General features: G+C 45.0%; 1 protein-coding gene across 2 annotated transcripts in view; it reads left to right on the top strand.

Moving 5' to 3' along the window:
- The window catches only part of LOC123353999 (SAP domain containing ribonucleoprotein), a 50,897-nt gene extending 31,501 nt beyond the window's left edge, over positions 1–19,396 (top strand). For both annotated transcript variants that reach the window (XM_044995590.1, XM_044995589.1), the window contains 2 exons: positions 14,995–15,084; positions 16,979–19,396. In XM_044995590.1, the coding sequence (XP_044851525.1) occupies positions 14,995–15,084; positions 16,979–17,020 (132 nt within the window). In that variant the 3' untranslated portion in view covers positions 17,021–19,396. The remainder of the gene's footprint in view (positions 1–14,994; positions 15,085–16,978) is intronic.
- The last annotated feature ends 1,098 nt before the right edge of the window (positions 19,397–20,494 follow it).

The following is a 20,494-nucleotide window of genomic DNA, read 5'->3' as shown; positions in this document are numbered from 1 at the left end:
TGTTTTTGTCTCCCCGTTTTGGTTACCAGCTTGTGAGTGGTTCTCTTTTGGGGGAGGGTTGCATCTCTCTCCCCACCCCCAAACAGTACACTCTAAATAATTTCAGATGGTGTGTTTCTGCTAGGCATAGGCCAAACCGAAACCCTGCATTGAAACAGTCCATAACCTTTGCTGTGTTCTCAGTCCTAATCTGAACTATGCAGATGCCTTCTCTCAAATGGACTGAACCAACTCCTCTCCTCCAGATTTCAGGGTGTTTTGCATATTTCAGTTTGGCCATCACTTAATGAACACAATACCCAAAGTATGCTCCCAATTTCAGATTTGTGGCAGGCTGCTTTCCCAAACAGCTGCCAGTCTAGGGGAGAGGAAGAAATGGTGAAATCTAAAAACACAGTAATTGAGTGGTTCCGGCGGGGACATTCCATTATTTTGTTGTCCTTCTGCTTTGCCTTTCCCCTTTGTAACGGCTTTAATGTTCATAGTAATGTAGTGTTTACAGTTACTCCTTTCTTCATGTTTGTCTCTTCCCCTCCTTTTACCTCTTTGCACACGCTGACACACACACGATGTCATTTTAAAAATAAATGACGAGGAGCTGCGAGGGGTCAGCAGGACTCCTGATCTTTTCATTATCCACGGTGCCATTTGAAAAGGATTTGCGTCCCTAACAAACCTTTAGGGAGAGGGGAAGGGGTTGCTTAAAGGGAAGACAATGCTGGGGGGGACTCTGTGACCTCACTCTGTCCAGTCATCTGGTTCTTCGTTTGTCCCTGCTGTGAAACAGAACTTATCTTTTGTCTGTAACACAAATACATCTTTTCCCCACTCCCCCTTTCCCCTCTATTATGGTTCAATCAATGATGTCATTATGTGTGCCATTCAGGGGCTAGTGAACCACTTGGCTGCAGGAATTTGGAGGAGCGAGGGAGAATGGCAAACTGTGCTCTTGCTCTTAGCCTTCAAGGATCTATTCTAATTTGAAGGAGAGAAACGAAGTCAGGTTTTTCTTTAACCCCTGTTCACCAGGGAAGACAAAAGTTAAACCAAAAAACCCAGCCCACATAAAATGAAGAGTGAATGAGAGAGGTAGTAGCATGAACTGCTAGGGCTTTCTTAAATAAAGGTTCTTAAGCCTATAAAAGTTCTGTTTGCGCTACCACCCTCTGAATTTTTAATAAAGATATTTAAGAAGTTTTCTCCATTGCTCTTAACCAAACTGTCAAACATCTCTGCTAGTGCTACTTGCTGTAATTTTACTCGCTTCCCTCATTCGTTGGATTAATTCTCTTCGCCAACATGTTTCTGAAAGGACTGACTACAGAGGGAGTCCTGTGAGTTTGGAAACCTACCATGCAGTCAAATTAATACACTGTCAGTGAGTTGCTATGGCATTCGATTTGGAATTGGAGTACCCCTTTGGTTTACCTTTTAACACAGTCTTGCAGAACGTTGTGGAGCCTCGCGAAATGTAACTGATCCAAACCACATTCAATCAATGGAAGACTCCCATGGGGCTTTGGATCAGGCTGTTAAGAGTATTATCATTCCAACTAATTCATCTTATGGAAAATGCTTCGTCTCACTTCATTGGAAGCCTGCTTTGATTTAGTTATTTACTAAAAGGGAAAGGCTTTCCTAACTCATCCCAATTCAAGGAGATATCATAAGAGTGCATTAAAAAAGTTCTGTGATTACTGGAGCTTGCTCAGAGCTGCAAAATGGATTGATCCAGATCAGAATGCCATCAGATGGATCTGGATTTAGGTTCAGGCCCATCTCTGAGTAATGCCTTTGTTTATGTATGTCAGCTTTCCTACAAGAGTCCAACAGGAAATGGCTGTGTAAAACCCTACTGCCCTAGGCATAAGATGGTTTTAAATGTAGGATTAGTTTAGCTTTAAGGAGATTCTGATTCACCTGTCTTTTGCCAAAACATAGTAGATTTATATTGCTAAGTATTTTAACTCTATTTAAAACAAAAAGCAGTAAGTCTTTTGGACTAAATGTATGAGTGGGTGGGCTCAGACTCCTAAGCTTGATGGTGTTGTTGGAAAAGTGATTTGTATCAAGGTCTGGGATTTAACCTGGCTTCAGTTACTAATAATTTGGAAATTCCTAACACATCTATTCCTTGCTCTGGCTATTCCCACTAATAATAGGTATGATGTCTTCTGGAAAAAGGAACACTTAAGATCCAAACAGAAAAGAAGGAATGGTGTTTAGCGGTTAAACTGTCTTCAATGTGTTTGTCCAGCAATTTTTTCTCTGCATGTTATCTGAAATCCTTGAGAAATGTATGTGGAGATTTAAAAACTAGCAACATTTTGATCTTGACAAAATATTTGCAAAAAGTCTGCTCCTTCATTGACCTGCCCGTCTCCCTGATTTTGGGGCTGCTTTTGTTGGCATCACAGAAACCTTAAGCCGTGAAGCAAATAGAAAAGGACAAATGTGTGTTACTTTTCTACTGAATGTACTTCTACTGCCGCCTTATTCCAAACCAGAGAGACGCTCCTTAGTATTTTATAAGGCATTTGAAGTAGCTAACATCCAGAGTAGCTGGACTAATTCGATGGATGAGATCCGGTCTGCTTGATGATAGACAAGATTTGCAGTACTTGCATGCCTTTTAAATATGGCAACGGATAAACTTTGCATAATAAAATTCTTGCTTTCCAAGTTCAGAGTGACGGTTTTGTGGCTATGGCTCTGGACCGAGACTCTGGAGATCTGGGTTCAGTTCCCAGTTCTCCCACACACTTTCTGTGCTACCTGTCGATTAATCTTCCTGAGCTGCAAAGTGTAATCCACCTAATGTACATCTACGGCCATCATTACCGGAGCATCTGAGCACCGTATCATCTTTGTTGTATTTACCCTTACAGCACCCCTGTGAGGTAGGGAAGTGCTGATAGCACCACTGTACAGATGAAATTGAGGCCCAGAGAAATGGTGGCAGAGGAGGGAGTTGAGCGCCTGGGTCTCCGGCATGTCCCAGGCTGGTGCCCTGGACACTGGAACTCCTTTCTCCCACCCTCTGTCTTGTCTCTGAAGATTATTAGGTCTTTGATGCAAGGCCAGTCTCTTGCTCCATGTTTGGGCAGTGCCCTGCGCGATGGCTGGGAACTAAGCAGCACTGTCATACAGATAACTACATCTTTCGAATCTCCATTCACCTTTAATAATTAAACACCAGTAATGCCTCTGCTAACGGACTACAGGGGAATTCAGCCAAGCAAAGTTGGTCATGGAAGGGAGTTAATCAACCCGGTCTTTGTGTCTGCCACTCCGCAAAAAGAGAAACTGAGTATAAAATGATGAACGAAGGACTCTGAGAGCTATTGCTAACTCTCTCACTTGTGTGTGTTGGGAATCTTGCATTTAATCTTGTTTATAGAGTAGTTCAAAGCCTGTCCTAATGAATCTATGTCATGAAGTGACACTCTGAAGTACTGTGTGTATTGCCATTTGTTCTTTCTCCCATAGCCTTTTTACTTTCTGACCATATATAGACTCTTTAAGTCTAATGGCCACTGATTACTCCCAGTCTCTGCTCCCCATGTACTGAGTTGGATCCAGTTGCTTTGATATTGATACATTTTCATTTATTGTCTATTCTGTAGAATGGAAGTATTAAGTCACTGTGATATCTAGGAGTGCTTAGCCCTGCATGAGCTCCCAGTGCTGCTGTGGGAGACTGAGGGGGATTCTCTTTGGCCTCTGTCCAAATATGTAGCTCAGTACTGATTGCAGAATCACTTACAGTTGGGGGTCACAGTTGGAAGGAGCCCAGCTGCGTTTCCAGGTCCCAGGGGAAGTGTGAGAGGCCTGCAGATAGAAGAACCTTCATTTGACTTGTCAACTGAGCCAGTTTAAACTGAAATCCTGGAGTGGGGATAAATCGGGGACCCCACACGGCCCCTTTTACACACTCATTTTCAGCACACTAGGACTGTGCTGTCCATTTAAATGAGCAAGTATGCACTCTGATGTTTTCCCTTGCACCCCAAATTCACTGGAGTTCCAGGGCCCTAGAATGTGGTTTGAGTCCACATTTATCACCACTTTAAGTAAAATTGCTAGTTGGTAGAATGGCTAGTTATATTGGCCTCAGCTGATAAAATACAGTTGAAATATGATCCACTTCCCCGAACGAAAAGTTCTCCCTCCCATAAATGGAGGTGTGTGGATATGAACTGTCTCAATGCACAGGAAGGGTTAACATTGCTGTGGTGTGTTGCCGTTTTTGCGCTTGTTGGTTTTGAATAGGATGGATTTTTTTTTAATCTGGGGCTAATGTGCAATTCAAATAGTGTTTAGTAATCGCCCGATTGCTCCTTTTTAATAACAGCTGGACGCTTCAAGGGAAAACTTTCCCTGCACCAAGTAGCTTTAACTTGAGGTGGCCTCTTGTTTACCATAAATACCATAACTCCTAAATATGTTTTTGTCAAGCAAAGCCTCTGGTGTCTACAGATTGGTGGAGATTCTGTACGCTGTGGGCTTGTCAAAATCTGTGCTGGTAAATTAAAAAACAACTCTGCTGAAATGCTTTGATGATGTTTAGGACGCTGTTCTTAAGGGACTGTGAAGATGCTTCCTAACCCCTTTGCCTTGCCCTGCACCTGAGATATGTCTCTTTCACTCTGCCATGTGGTATTCCTTACGCGGGTCTTTCTTCCTCTGACGTCTAGGTCAAAGAATGCTTTTCAACTTCAGTATTCCACTTCTGGGAGAGTTGCAGGTGTACTCTTAACACATGGCTGTGACTTTTTTGTCTTCCTCCCCTGCTGATTCCATTTGGAGAGAGCATAAACTTTTAACTGTTAAGGCCTCAGTATCTTGACACAGAGAAGCCTCAGAACTGCCAGCTGTTGTAACGTTTGCCCTCTACCAAAACCAGCGTCCAAAAAATACATTAGCTAGATTCCTTCATCCTTCCCTTGCCCGATCTGTGTTTCCTGGATTTTTACTGGAAGGGAGGTGGGGAAAGGGAGAGGAGCTAACGGTAATGCCACAGTCACTTTTCCCCCCCCCACTAATGTATTATAGCAGAAATTTGCTTACTGTGAACTACAGAGTTGCTGTCTCAGCATAGAGGCCTGCTACTGATCTTGCCTGTACTGCATTTACATTTCACTGATTTGAATGGAGAGGCCCTCAGTTCACACCACTGTCAGATCAGAATCCGGCTCAATAAGTTTTACAAGTTGGCCTCTTTGTTGTATTAGCACTCAGAAATATGTACTAGGAGTTGCTGCCCTTAAAAGTGACTGGCTTTAATACATTTTGATTTGTCCCTAGTGTTTATAAATGTTTTAATAGACCACATTAGCTGGCAAATGAAGCATCACTCCAGACCTACATGATATAGAGGCTGATTCTGTGAAAGTCCTAGTCCTTAAAGACAGCAAAATGTGTGAGAACCTTCCAAGAGGGGAGATTGGTCAGTAAACTTCCCACACCTAGAGAGGCCAGCTAAAGTTGCATCAGTGAAACACAAATGGTCAGTTCTTAGGGCTGGAACTTCTGTGTTCTGTCACTGAGGTGCTGGGGGAATCTTGGGTGAGCCATTAGCAAAATGAGGATGATGCCCACTTCCCATGGGGATGCAACTGAATAATGCTTGTGAAGTGCTGTGAGATCCTTCAGTGTACATGTCTTATGCTACTGTCTATAAATAATAAATAATCCCCCCCGAGCCTGGGAGGAAAGGTGATACAAAAGAGCAGAGTCTTTTTATAAGTGGGACGTGATACAAGCCTTTCATTAATAACCCTTTTGTAGGTATCTAATATAAATGGAGTTGAAAAGGTGAACGTATTCCACACTAGGCTGAGGGAATGTTCTCAGGGCTTAGCGTTATTTTTGAACAAGACTTTGAGCTGCTGGAAAGAGAGAGCCTCAGTCTCGCCATACATCTCCCTGTAAGCAGCTCCAAATGTTGAATGAAGACATGAAGTGAGGTGAACCTTACAAAATTTTATTTACCTTCATTTCATGAGGTTGGAGATTAAAGAGTCCTGTTGACTTGGGTTGAAAGGGACAGATTGAAAACAACCAGGCGTTTGAAGGTCTTTTGGGGGCAGCAGAATGAGGGTGAGGAAGTGGAGTCTATAAAACCACCAGCTCCTTGGTTATTCCTGTAAAATAGTTTACAGTGTGTGTATAGTATGAAACTGAGGTCTTGCACAGTGATACCTCTGTGAAAAGCAATCTGGGGATGCAAATTGAAAGGTAAGCCACATGAGGATTGCTTATATAAAACCCCTGGGATTTCCAATTGTTTCACAGCCCCTGCTAAATATTTGCTGATGTACATTACTTTATCAACTCCAAATGGACTCAGAAGCTCTTGAATGGAGTCAGCAAGGCAAAAGAGCCAGGAGGTATAAATACGTTGAGATGAATTTAAAAAAGGTGGTGGGTGACAGCTGTGCGTCCCAGGATTGGAGTGTTTCTGAGAATAAAACCATCCGTTGCTGTCATTCACCCTCTGGGTATGAAATTGGAAGCCCAGTTACCCTTGAGTGTTTCATAACCTTTACCTTTTGGAGGTCAAGGCCATGTCATCATTAATCTACCATCGCCTGAAAGCCTCAGGGCTCTGCTTTTCATCCTGCCATCCGTCATGCTGCAGCAAGATACAGGAGAGTAGATGACCAGAAGGGTCCATTTTTACACATACATGCGCATGCACACCCGTCCATTCTCTCAGAATGAAAGCTCCAAGGATGAGATTATGGAGGTTTGTGTCTGTATCTCTACGTTCGTGATTAGAATTCCTCTCCAGTGTTGGTCTGGAAATTCAGACTCCTTTTCTCTAGGGGACTCGTAATCTGTGGAGACGGCATCGTGTCCATACAATACTGTGAGGCTTGGCTTTCAGGAGTGTGAGGTATTGTACCATGGTTTCTTGTCTGTAAGGTCTAGGATTAGTGGTGAATCTAGCACGACCCCAGGATTACACACTACTTTGATCATCTGTGATCTGATGCCGGCTGTCAGAGGTGAGGTTAGAGTATTGGCAGGTTCTTCAGAGCATAGCCCCTTCCCTACAACTTCTGTTTCCTGTATTGAGCCTGAGCCCAATGCTCATCACCTGTCTGCTGCTACTAAAGAGAGAGGTTGGTCCTCCATTCATTTCCATCTATCTTCGTTATCTGTAACGAGCCCTGCGCTGTAGCCTTGAGGTGTCATTCCATAGCACCTTCACCCAGGCCACTGCTAAGAAATCGAAACAGCTGAGGATTAGGAGCTGCTGCTGTGTCACTTGCTTGGGCTTCCCGGCTTTCTGAGGCTAACCAGAGGGAGCAATGTGTGTTAATACGTGTTCTCATCTCTTACTGTCCCTTCAGAAGCCCCCCTTCTTTGTTTGCAGTGATTGACTCAGTGCAGATGAGTGTTCGTTGGAGCCGTGTTTCTGGTAGCAGGGACCAGATCTCATGGACCGGCTGTTGAGAAACACTGTGTTAGAGCACAAAAGCTTGGGACTAGTGTAGGCCTAAAACTCAAGTCAGTCTAGTTGCATTGCTCAGGGGTGTGGAAAGTTCCACCCAGAGAGACGTCGTTCAGCTGACCTAAGCCCGACAAAACTAGCTTGATGGAAGAATTCTTCCATTGACCTAGCTACCACCTCTTGAGGGGGTGGATTTACCACAGTGACAGAAACCCCCCACCATTGCTGTAGTGGTGTAGTTGCAGCACTTGTAGTGTAGCCATAGTCGTAGTAATTACTAGGGACATTGCAGCTAATCTGGGCCCCCCCGGCCCCTAACATAGAGGACACCAAGAGGTTTCACTTGTACTGGGATCAGCTGGGAGCTGCCTCACTTCAGATGGGAGAAAGATCAGGGCTTCTCCTGTTGGAGCAGAGCTGAGTGCCACCATTGTTGCAGGGAGCTCTTGCATGTCATTTAAAAAGGTAACCAGCTGCGCCCTCCCCTCCCAAGTTAAAATCCAATTCTGCTTGCGGGGATGAGGTTAGTACCAGAGCTGCTCCGTGCACCATGGAAACCAAGACTTAATGCATTTTGGCATTCACCCTTCCACCACTGAAACTGGCAACCTGCCCACCCTGTGGGGCGAGGGGAATGATCTGATTTTTAAAAGGGTCCTTTTATCTTTTGGGAATAAACTAGGTACGAAATAAAGGCCAGATAAACGTGGGATTATTTAATTCTCACAGACATTTTTTAAATCTGGAGCTGTGCTGGCGGCACCTCCCTGTTGGACCTCTTCAGTGGATGTTCATGTTGAGTTTGCACACCTGCCCCCACTGTGTGTCAGTGTTGCTTCACGATAAGGCTGCTCCTGGCCTATTTGTCTGGCTGCAGTAAACAGAGTCTCTTAAAGCTGGTTTGGGGGTGTGACCACTCTAGAGTCTTCTGGTTCAACTGTCGAGTACCACTTTTCAGGTGAAGAGCTCAGTCCAGTTAATGTCGTCGTCCTTTCAGTTTGATCAAACCCTTTCACTGGACACTGCGCGCATGCTCCGTGAGTACGTTCCATAAGAGACATTTTGGTCCCTGTCCCAAGGTGCTTACGTCTATAGAAGTAATCCCACCTTCAGAATGAATGACCTGACTCTGCCTGGAGCTCAGCTGAGCTCCAGCCACTCCCATTGAAGTCATTTGGCATGGAGAGTGTTCAGCAATTTACAGGCCTAAGGGCTGATTTGAAGGATCATTGATGTTCAGTTGCTGGCTGTAGAAAACTGCCACTTATAAAGGAAAGAGCCAAAATCTTGAATGGGTTAGAAAAGAGCCTGAGGAAGATCCATATGGTGTGGTGACATTATTGACGATAGCACTGAGGTGAGCTGTGTTATTGTGGCCCTGAGGATGACTGGGTTAGCTACTTATTTCATTCAAATGACAGGATAGGGCTAGATTGAAACGAAAGTGCTGCAGCTAGGTACAGCGCAGTAGAAATATGTAGTTACACATGTCTAAAATTCTGGACGCTCCCCCATGCCCATTACACTTTAAAAGTTTTTAACTCTCAGGCTCGAATCCTTCACGGAAAGCCCCCCACCCTCAAAAAAATCTCTCCTAGTGTGAGTGCATAGGGAGCAAACGTAGTAACAGTAAGGTTAAAATTCGTCTGCTGCTGCTGGAAAGGTCAACTTTCCCTGCAGATGCACATGTGCCCATTTGTACGCTCAAGCATGGCCCCAGGGCTTGATAAATGCAGAGATAGCAGTGTTTTGATAGAGGTAATTTTCCTCAGATGGGTTTCAGCACCCCATGAATCAAAACCTGTCAGCGAGGAGCCAAAGATGGAGTGAAGTTTATTGTAACCGTGTTTGCATCTGACACTGTCATGCTAGGGGGTCAAGTGAGCAAGATCATTAGAACACTGTTGATTTAGTGAGACTGTTATACTCTTTCCTTGCAGGGCCACAATCAGGGGTGGAGGGGTTACCGAAAAAATAAATAAATAACCTGCAGCTCAGTGCAGTTCCCCAAGAGACTCTCCCATGTGTCCTTTTAAAGACACAGTGCTGTTGTTTCTCCAGAAGTATTTGGGCCATGCTCCCACCAGCAGGGTTCGAACAACACTTTGGCCACCCGTAGCAATCGAAGAGCATGGCTGTACATGGTTAAATGAGCAGATTGGAGTGGATTTTCTCTACCAGCATCAGTGCTTGCTTATAGATTACACTTCTCCAAACAGTGACTTTTGCAGCCCCCATGATCCCAAGTGATACATAATTCTGCCCGCCATTGGTGGTTCCAAAGGCTCTCAGCTTCACAACTGCCTTTCTAGGGATGGAGAAGGTGATATACCCACACTAAGGCTTGTCCACACTTACATTTTATAGTGCTCTAACTTGCTGGCTCGGGGGTAAATCACCCCCCTGAGCGCAGCAAGTTTGAGTGCTTTAAAGCGCTGGTGTGGACAGGCTCTGGGCTCCCAGCGCTTGGAGCTGTTCCTCTCGTGGAGGTGGATTACCAGCTCTCCCCCAGCGCTCATGCATGATCACACTCACACTTCAAAGCCGCTCCCGCGGCAGCACTTTGACGTTTCTAGTGTAGACGTAGCCTTAGAGAGGATGGCCTCTTGGAGTGAGACACAGGAAAAGGGGGTTCAGTTCCCTGCTCTACCACAGACTTCCTGTGTGTCTTGGGAAGGTCACTTAATTTGTCTACCCCTCTGTTCCCCAGCTGTGAAATGGGAAACAGCATTTCAGACCCAAAGTGCTAAAAAGCCATGCCCAGAGAGGCACTGTGATGCTCCTGCGCTGGGGATCGTGTAAGAAACTAGGTAGTGGTAATGTTGAGTACAGAGTCCCAGTCCCTAGCAGGCAGATGGATGCTAGAGCTGCTACACTGCACTGCTTCCTTGAAATGACTGTTGTTTATAGTCCAGGTCTCGAGAGGCTTTCTGGGAAGGGAAGTTAAAGACTAAAAACATGGCAGATCTGTGGGTGTTCAAGGGCTAAGGGGATCCTGGAACAAAAGAAAAAGTTAGCAGTTGTATTTAGCAATAATTACTCCGGAGAAGTGTCATAAGTGCACAGAAAGAAATGAATGCACTGTTTGGGCCATGACTGCCTATGGAGCCAAAACTCATGAGAAATTGCTGAGTTTTCAATTAAAACTTTTCAGTCCCCCCTGTTGCCACAACACATGGAGATGTCATAATTAATAATGCTGAGCCGGTTGCTATGGTGTCATTTATGTAAGGTATTGACATAACGAAGGCTGTCCAGCTGCTCGCTGAGGGGGTGTCAAGTGTCACTTTTGTCATGAAAATTGGCCACAGCACCGGTGATGTCATTAGGTCTGTTTTGCGAGTTTGCATTTAAATTGATCTTTTTTCTAAGTGTCCGATTTGTTTCCTCTGCTTGGCTGGCTAACGTCAGTTTAATAAACTGTAGCAATTGGGTTAGAAGTTACTTGTTACTAATATATGATTTCTATTAGCCGTAGGCAGAGGGCCTCCTGGGTTCTTGCTCTGATGGGGTGCCTTTTTAGTAAAGCAAATGATGACGAAGTTCACACCCATTTACTTAGGGTGCCTAATGGACGTGGGAAGTTGTGCATCCAGTGAGGAGTTCCAGGCACCCGCTGTATTGGTGATGGTTTCGATTTGTTTCATCTCTTATTTGTGTCATCACAAGGATGGGTCTGCAGGCTTCATCTGATTGCAAATGAATGCCTTTTAGTGCCTCTGTCAGACCATGCTCTCCCGAGTCACGAAATGTAACAAATGGTGTTGGAGGGGAAGACATGAAATATACTTAGTGACAGGGGACAGAGGAGAAATTATAGGAGTGTAGCAAGGTAATTGGACAGCCTGAGTTGACGAAACTGGCTAAATGAGGACTGAAATAGCCAAAGCTAGAAATAAATCCATGGAAAATGGATGCATTGAGGCTTTTAAAGGGTAATGATGGCCTTGGTTATTACTGATAGTCAAGGCATCTGTGTGGGTAGTGGCAGTGGAGATAAAAGCCTCTGGTTTTGTGGAGAATCTCAAGAAATGTAGGGACATGACGGTTCTGCAAAATGTCAGTAAAATTGTGTCCATTCAGACTGCAAATCACTGAAATGGAGTTTGTGAAGGTCAGCTGAGTGAGTGCTGAGATGGTCATGTCAAAATGGAAATGCTTTTGAGAGGAGTGGCGGCCGGTGCAGGGAACAGAAAAGGTGAGCAAGAGCCCTATGCTGAGTATAGGAGTAGTTGTGTGGTATATCAGACTATCTCCACTGCCTCTTGCTAGAGTGAAAACTATTAGTCAGTCAGATCTCTCATCCTGCCAGCGGTAGCCAAATGTATTGTGTCCATAGCAAGAGAAGGACTCCTCTGAGCATGTATGCCTGCCCCTCTGCTCTTGCTGAAGGAGCGGGGAGTGAAGTAAAATATCCTAATCTGAAGCATCCCCTGTGAAAAAAGTTTGGTGTGCAAAGTGAATGTCAGCAAAACAATGGAGTCAAGCTCCATGAGACATCCTTTCTGATGCTTGCAGAAATGAGACCCTCGCACTGGCTAGCAAGCCAGATTCTACCTGGGCGGTTTATTGAACCATGGCTAACAAATCCAAGGGCACTGCAGCAAAGAATTCAAAGGAAAGGTGCCTTCATATTTAATGATGTAGAAAAATACCACTTGATGGGGTTGTGAGATATATCTCTTGTGCAGATCCTTGAGGAGCAGCAGCTGTAGAATTTTACAGCAAATTATAGGCCTGGTCTTTTTCATCCGAGGCTGCCATCAACTTATTGGTAGTTCTGCTTACTAACTCCACAGGAAAGAGCCCTAAGCTTGTAAGTGGTAAGGGTGTAGAAACCCTTAACTGCGAATGAACCACAATCTGGTTAGGACATTCCCAGTTTTAAGGGATGTATGTTTTTTGTGAAGGCTTCAAACAGAAGGTGCCTTTCAAAAATCCCTAGTGACCCCATGTACATAGTTTACATTAACATCATTAACACAATAGAACCACAGAGCCGAGCCTTATGGTCTGTTGTAAGTGAGAGAGTTTAGGGTACTTTGTGAGATTGGATTATTTGTCACATCAGTCTGTAGAAGTTAAAATGTGCAAAACCAATATCTGTGCTGTCTAATCTGCCTGCTCTACTGTGCAGATGTACACAGGATATATACTGAAATGTCCTCTTGAGGCTGAACCAAAGATCTTTGGGGCCCATGCTAAGACTTTGTGTCTAGATTGAACTTCGGAGGGATTTTTTGGATTGTTCTATTGCACTGGAATGCTGCCTTGCAGAAAAAACTCTGCTTTGGTTTATAAAGGATACGCTGACAGATAGCAGCATCCTCCGGGCCATTGGGCACCTCTCTAAATAGGGGATTAGAAAATGCAAGAAACTGAGTGGTGGAAATAATAATAATAATAATAAAATAAATCCATATGGCCATAAAAATCCTCCTTGGAAGCAGCAAAGAGAGCTCATTAGGTACCTTGTGTGAGACTTTCCAGTAACATCAGCGCTCCCTTATGAAGGGGGCAGAGGGTTCTCTTGATAACAGTTGAGACCATCATCATGATCCATGAAGTGGGGAGCTAGGGCTTCAAGCTCAGGGCCTGTCGCATTGGGGCAGGCATGGGAAGCTATTTATACAACACAGGCACCTGGGGAGCACAATGTTCCCTTGGTTTGTGTTGGATGAGTCACATAGTCCTGTGGCTGACATTAGCCTGCTGCTAGAGAGAGAGGGGTGATGTTGCAAACATGGCATTAATTCACTGCAGGATCAAGTGTAAGATTAAAAAAACTGGGCCTGTTCAGCTTGGAAAAGAGATGACTATAGAGGGGGAGATGATAGAGGTTCGTAAAATCATGAATGATTTGGAAAAAGTGAATAAAGAAGTGTTACTTAGTCCTTCACGTAACACACAAACCAGGGGTCACCCAGTGAAATTAATAGGCAGCATCTGTAAAACAAACAAATTGAACTACTACTTCACACAATGCACAGTCAGCCTGTGGAACTCGTTGCCAGGGGATGTTGTGAAGGCCAAAAGTATAATTAGGTTAAAAAAAGAATTAAGGAAGATCATGGAGGATAGATTCATCAATGGCTATTAGCCAAGATGGTCTGAGACACAGTCTTATGCCCCAGGTGTCCCTAAACCTCCAACTGCCAGAAGCTGGACTGGATGACAGGATAGATCACTCAGAATTGCCATGTTCTGTTGATTCCCTTTGTAGCATCTGGGACTGGCCACTGTCAGAAGGCAGGATACTAGATACTAGATGGACCACTGGGCTGACCCGATCCGTGCGTTCTGATCATGTTGTTTGACCACATTCCTTAATTTCCAAATGAGGAAAAACATGCAGCCGGTGGATTGGTGTTAGTTGGTGGTGATGCTCATCAAAGTGAATTGGGTTCTTCCCTTTTACTGCTAGTGTCACCAGAGCTGCTGAAGAGTGTTTATGCCGTTCTATATTTTGCATTCATTCTGCATGGAGTAGCCAGCTTCACTTTCTGCAAATTCGCTTTGTGTGGCAAACTTTACGGGGCAGTTTTCAGCATTATTTCCATTGGAGCATTTCATCGGGGAAACATTTTGATTTTCATGTGAGATCTTGTAAATCCTCAACGTTGGATTGGTACTATTGGTACTTGGATTGGTAATAGGGATACAGAGGCTTTCACCTCTAGGTTCCTAACTGAAATCCAGCCCTGGTCTGCTGCTCAATGGCCTATGTGAAATGAGTTTTGGGTTCCATTACGGAGGCCAAAGATTTAATGGGGTCATTAAGGGAGAATTTAGGAAGGGCCCCTCCCTGTCAGGATTGGGACACATTGACAGGAAACTTACAGTGCCACTGTCCAGGTACTTGTACTGCTTTGGTTAAACAGACTCGCGCTCTAAGGCTGCCAATCCAGCGCCTTTCATTTACTCCATTGGGAATATAAAGGCTTTCCCTTTTCCTTCCTACCTCACTGCACCATGCCTCACTAGCTATCGTGGTCGACTCTTCTTTGACTCGACCTGTTCAGGTGTGGACAGTTAAAGGTTAAACACATTTAAAATGGAGGGGATAGAGCAGTTGCAAAGTTAGGCAGGTGCAAAGTCACAGGTTACTTAGCTTTAGCCATTAATCCCACAAACTCCACGAATTTCACCACTGTGCTCCAGAGAAATAGGTTTCACTTTTCCTTGATTACCATGGAGGGAGAGCAGGTTTTGCATGGGGACCTACTTGTCATAAATGCTCCTCGGAGGTTCTTTTTAGCATCTGTTCAAGAAATCCCCTCTGGATGGGGCACCTAACCATGCCAGCATGATGATGCCTGCTAACGTGTATGTTCAGCTCTGTGCACTAATTCATGTGCACCCCAAATTCATCTTGCAACTACTCTTTTTTTTTTTTTTTTTTTTCCTAGCAGCTGGTGTTGTAGCTAAAAGCAGGAAGATTTGGGGGACAAGGAAAGGAACCTTATCAGCTGTTAAATTGATTATTTTGGGTCTGGCTGGCAAACTAAATCTTCTACCTTCTTTCCACACAGAGCGAAGATGATGAGAAGCTGAAGAAGAGGAAGGAGCGATTTGGCATTGTAACAAGTTCAGCTGGGGCTGGAGCCACAGAGGACACAGAGGTAAAATACTAAACCTGCAAGCAGAAGGACATGTGATAAGAAGTTTGGTGGGTGAGAGGGCAGCTGAGAACACTTTCCATGCTGACTTGTTAGGAGAGTTGAATATCCCAGAAGATGGCACTGTAACTCTTTGCACGCATGAGATCTTGCTACACAAGTAGATCTCATCCTACTGGTCCACATGCAAGTACTTATATTCAGTTCCTTCAGGTACCCCAGTGATGGTACTGCAAAGATAAATTCTCTTCTTTATGTTGATGGTGAGCACCTGCCTCTTTGGGTTGCATGCATTCCAACCCCCAGTGGAGCAGCCCAAGCTACAAGATCTGGCCAGTGCTGGCTGATGTGGCTGAGCTCTTAGTCTTGCAGACTAATACAGATGCCTGCAGAAAATTTGGAGCAACCGTTCTCCTCCAGTTTCCTCCACACTGCTCCCTTTATGCCTTGAGTGGCCTACTATACTACCTCCCATTCACATCCCTCCTTATGACTTCCTTTATCCAGGAAGCCCTTGAACTTTAAACTTCTTCACTTCTTTCATCATAAAAGCCATGTAAATTTCACAACACAAAAAGGAAGGAACAAGTAAGGATCAAGAAATTGATCCACACCCCTTGCTTTTCTCTCTTCCATCTTTTGATTTGACACCTCTGTCCTGCTGTTGTATCTTTGGTCTGATTTTTAATTTGTAAGCTCTGCCAGACAGTGCCTCACCATTTTATTTATGGGGGTTTATGCCTTGCTGTGCGGCACCTGGTACCAGAGACCAGGGTAGATGGCCCCTTGGCAGTTCCTACGTTCCTGTTTGTCGAGTACCATGAACGCTATTGGTGCTGCATAAATAATACTCTAGCATAAATCAGTGAGAGCTGAGCCCCCATCACTGTCCACAGAGGGGTGCTGGATGTGGATTTTAATTTTAACAATCAATTGGCAAAGGTTGCGGGAGGGTGAGCTGTTGGGGTCTTAGAAGCTACTTAACCAGATGGCTTCTGGATTCGACATACAAGAAGTGGTTTTTTGTTTGGCTCCAAAGAGTGATCTCAGCAATTCAGGTGGGGTTTGGGGGCTTTTTTTGTTTTGTTTTTGTAGCTTTTTGATAAACGCTTCCCTTGAATGAAATGGTGCACGGCATTCCCAGCCTTCTGCAAGCAGCACTGGAGAACGAGCCCCTGTTCAGTCTGAGCAGAGGGGGTGGCTGGGGGTGAAGGATTCCATGTTTTTCCGCTAGGTCACTTATAGGTTGTGCCTGGAACAAAAAGATCTTTTTACTAGTATTGTGTGTGCTCAAATGCACCTTTCCCCTGGAGATTCTTGGTTTGGGCTTCTGTTGCCCCCTGGCTATTTATCCTGCTAAAAATTAAGATTTATATGCCCCTCGTGTATCAAGTTAAAGGCATATCTGAGAGACGCAATAGAATATTTAATGCAGTTTCGTGTGTCCCTCTCACCTTTTCCATGAATAGAAGAGTGTTAACCCTTTGCCCTTTTAAATTTCCCACCTCCTCATTGCCTAGAAGGGTTTCCAGGCCTCTCAAGTAGGCATTGTTCCCTTTTGTAGCACGTTGCCAGCGAGATGAAGTGACTTCAGCAGCACTGTATCTTGGGCACTGTATGCTTTTGCAACTTGATTTCAAGCTCCGTTTGTTCAAATGCTGGACTAAAATCTTCTTGCGCCTTGCCAAGCATTGATACCAAATACCCTCTTGAGCTAACCTTGTGATCCCATATTCAGGCAGGGGCTGGGTCAGTCATGCACTAGGGTCATTTTCTACCATCAAGTGTGGTTTTTTTGTTTGTTTTTGTTTTAGTCTTCATCCAAATGTGTGTGGGGTTTGAATTGTGCATGTTTGTTTCTTTTTGGTTTTGATTTTTCTTTCAATCCCTTTTGCAGGCAAAGAAGAGGAAAAGAGCAGAACGCTTTGGGATTGTCTGATGTCTGTCCATTTTAGGCTTTACCTGTTGGGTGGGGAGCACGCTCACGTGTGGCGCGTTCTCTCTCTCTCTCCCCCCCCTTCCCTTCCCCCGCCACACACACAGTAGCACTAGTAAGGAGCGTAGGCTGTTCCCCACACAGGACCTAATAGAGAATCCCTGATAGCTGTCCAGTTGTGCTGCTTATTTTTTCAATTGTGAAGTTTAAAAAAAAAATATACAGAGCAAAGAGCAAAAATGTTCTTCTTGTATCTGTGGTGGGTGAAATCCCAGTGCCCAGTACTCCATTCCCCTGCCACTTGTGTAGTTGTTTACAGCTTTGCAAAGCAGGTGTGTAATGCCAGCACATCAAAACTGGAAGTGTTTTACACCCATTGTGCACTGGTGTCCATGCCCACACAAGGGGCAGGTATGAACCTAGGTAGTGGGGAAGGAGAACTGGCGTGGCCAAGCATCTCTCAGCGGTAGGATGAGGAAGGGATAATGCCATTCAGGGATGAAGGTGGCTCTCCCTGCTATGTCTTGGGGAGTTGCACCCTTGGGTTGAGAGGCAGGTTATGCCACTTAAAGCAGGAACTACCTGGAGCCCCCCTTTTATTTAAATGTTGCTGTTTTTTATTGTCTCCATTTCTCTGGGCTGCCCTGGGCAAAGAAACCCTCCTCTCCCTCCTTCAGCCCGAGGAAATCGCTCTTTAAGTTCAGCAGTGTCAGGGCATGCACACCATAGCCTGGCTACTAACATTCGTCAGCTCAAGTGCACCACGCATCCCTACTTCGGTTCTGCTGTGGATCATCGGCTTCTACATGGGTTGCCCCTCCCAGCTTGTGACATCATGTTTGCTGCCTAGCTGTCCAGGGCAGGGCCTTTCTAGTGTATTGCACGGGGCTGCCAAAGCCCATAGTAGTAATTCTTGTATCAGATAGGCTTTAAACTTCGTGAACCACCCCGTATGTGAAAGGGTCTTTCTCAGCTACCTCTGCTCCCAGGGCTGGACTAGTGGGGAATGGGTTGGAGCAGCAGCTGGCGATTGGCAGAAGCTCAAGGCCAAAGCCTTGGAATAAGGAGAGGGGAATACCAGAACATTTACAAATGAAACCCACTTCACCTGCCTCTAAAGGCTGTTCTGGGGCTTGTGGCATTGAGTATAAATGTTCAGATCTCCTTGAAGGTTATTCCCAGGTTGAATTTTGTGTTGTCCTCATCTAACATCCAGGCTAGCTCAGTCAGGCTTGTTAACAGCTCACACACTCTTAAACCAGCCTTCCTTGCCTCACCTCTTGCAAAGGGGAACAGCAGTAACCTTGTCCGGGGAATACGTGGTTTGAAAAGGTGTTGCAGTGAACCTGTTCTGCATCTGAACTGAAGCGAATTTCCCTCCTGCATGTTAACTTCTCCATTTTCCTCTGCAACATCATGCGTGGTACAGCAGCGAAACGCAGCACGGCTGCAACTTGTTATGCACCTTTTGTCTGGTTAGCCTATCAAACGGCACCTTCTCTTTTCAGGAAGCTGTAGGAATCCGTTCTCCATGTTAAGTTGTGTGGATGGAGCAAGAGTGTTAGCTAATACCAGAGAGCTGTTGTCCCATGCTTTGCTCTAGGCCTCTGAGGCCAGTAGCTGTTAGCAGTGATTCAGTAGAGAGGGAAGACGTATGGTGCCTTTCTTCGTCTCCTTAATAGGTTTTTACACACAGGTATTCCTTGTGCGTCTAACATCTTATGTTACTTTTTTTACCCTTAAACTTATATCAAGATCCCCAGAAAAATAGAACAGCTGGGCAGATTTCCCCTTGATTGATCTTTGCTTTTAAATGTTCATTTTGGTTGAAATGTGAGCTTTGCATCCTGGGATTGTTGCTTCTGACCATACGCTCTATTGGAAAGAGGTTTGCACTGGTCACACACAGTTCCTTCAGATGCTGGAGAACAGCAGCTGTATGTGTACAGTAGGCTGGGCAAAGGGGCCAGCCTGACTCTTGAAAAGCAATATATTTTTCTTTAAATGTAGAGGTCTTCAAATTGCTTGTGCTCTGCACCACCACCACTGCAGGCTGATGTCTCAGCTGTAGGCCCCAGGTGATTCTAAGCAATATCTGAGGTTGGTTTGCTTGCCCAGCAACTATAGGATCCAGGTTGCATTGTGTGTGTCTTGGGGTGTCAATGGTAGAATGAACCGAAGCCCCCTGTCTCCTTCCAGACTTAATGGAATAACCTTATTCTGTTTGGGGTCTTTTTTGTATGTCAGATTTTGTAATATGTATTTTCTATTCCGCTCATGACTTTGCTGGTTATTTGCTTGAAATGTTTTGAAGTGTGCCAGGACAAACACTGCATTTCACTCTTGGTTTCATAATAAAACTGCTTCTTCAAGGCAACACCTGTATCTGCCTATTTGGTGTGTGAAGTAACAGTGCTTTTCCTGTGGTGTCAGGGCTGGGCAGCGCTAGCACAGAGCCAGACATCACTGAGGTCCGATTCTCTCTGGCGCTCCATCTTGTGGTGTTATTTACACCCATGCACGTCAATCCCACGGCCAAAGGAAAATGCCATTTACATCCACTCTGCCCTGGTTTAAATGACTTCCCACGGCGTACTGTGCCCCTTACCTTGGAATGAACACACAGGTCCTGAGCACTTGTAGTCGTGAAAGATCCCATGATACTTTTTGTTAACCCCTGGCGTCCCGGACGAGCCCCAGTTCTTAGCCCATTCTGCATCCCTAAATTCTTCCCTATAGTTTGTTGGATACAGAATTCCTCTTCGCTTCCTGTTGACCTCATTAAACTTTCCAAGCCCTTTGGAGAAGGGACTCTGCTTTTAATTGTCCTGTAAAGCATCTTGCACATGCAGGGTGCTGCATATATAGTGCCCAGGCCTCCTTTGTTTGTTTATTTGGTGCTAAGAAGTCAGATGTTCTCAGTTCTAGGATTGCCCTTGGTCTGCTCGGCAAGTGCAAATATCCTTTTGTGGCCTTGGCTGCTTTATTTCTGATCACTTCCTGTGCTTCTCCGTATACTACCCAAGTGGAATAAATGATCGGCTGATTGACAGTACCGCAAGGAGGGGTGCTGGTGGTACTCAAATCCCTAATCTCCCCTGGGTGGTAGGTATGTGGGGTCCCCTTTGTACAGGCTGACGTACGGTAAAGGGACTCACTTAAGATTGTACAGCAGAGTTGGGTGTAGAACCCAGGAGTTCCAATTTCCATGCTTGTGCTCTGACCACTTGATTACACGCCCCTTCCTGAGGTAGGAACAGAACCCAAGAGTCCTGACTTCAGTCTCCCGTTCTAACTAGTCAATATTTTCTCTTCCCAGAGCTGGGAATAGAAGCCAGATAGTCTGTCTTGCCGTCCTGTTGTCTGACCACTGGAACCCAGCCCCTATTGCCTCTAGTAACCACACAAGCTCAGCTTGTTGTTTCCCTTGGCATATGGGATCACTACAGATATGGACAGTGTCTCCACTGCACGTTC

The sequence above is a fragment of the Mauremys mutica genome, chromosome 20 (assembly GCF_020497125.1).
Source record: "Mauremys mutica isolate MM-2020 ecotype Southern chromosome 20, ASM2049712v1, whole genome shotgun sequence".
In the NCBI taxonomy this organism is placed as follows: Eukaryota; Metazoa; Chordata; order Testudines; family Geoemydidae; genus Mauremys; species Mauremys mutica.
This window is presented reverse-complemented; position numbering and strand designations above follow the sequence as displayed.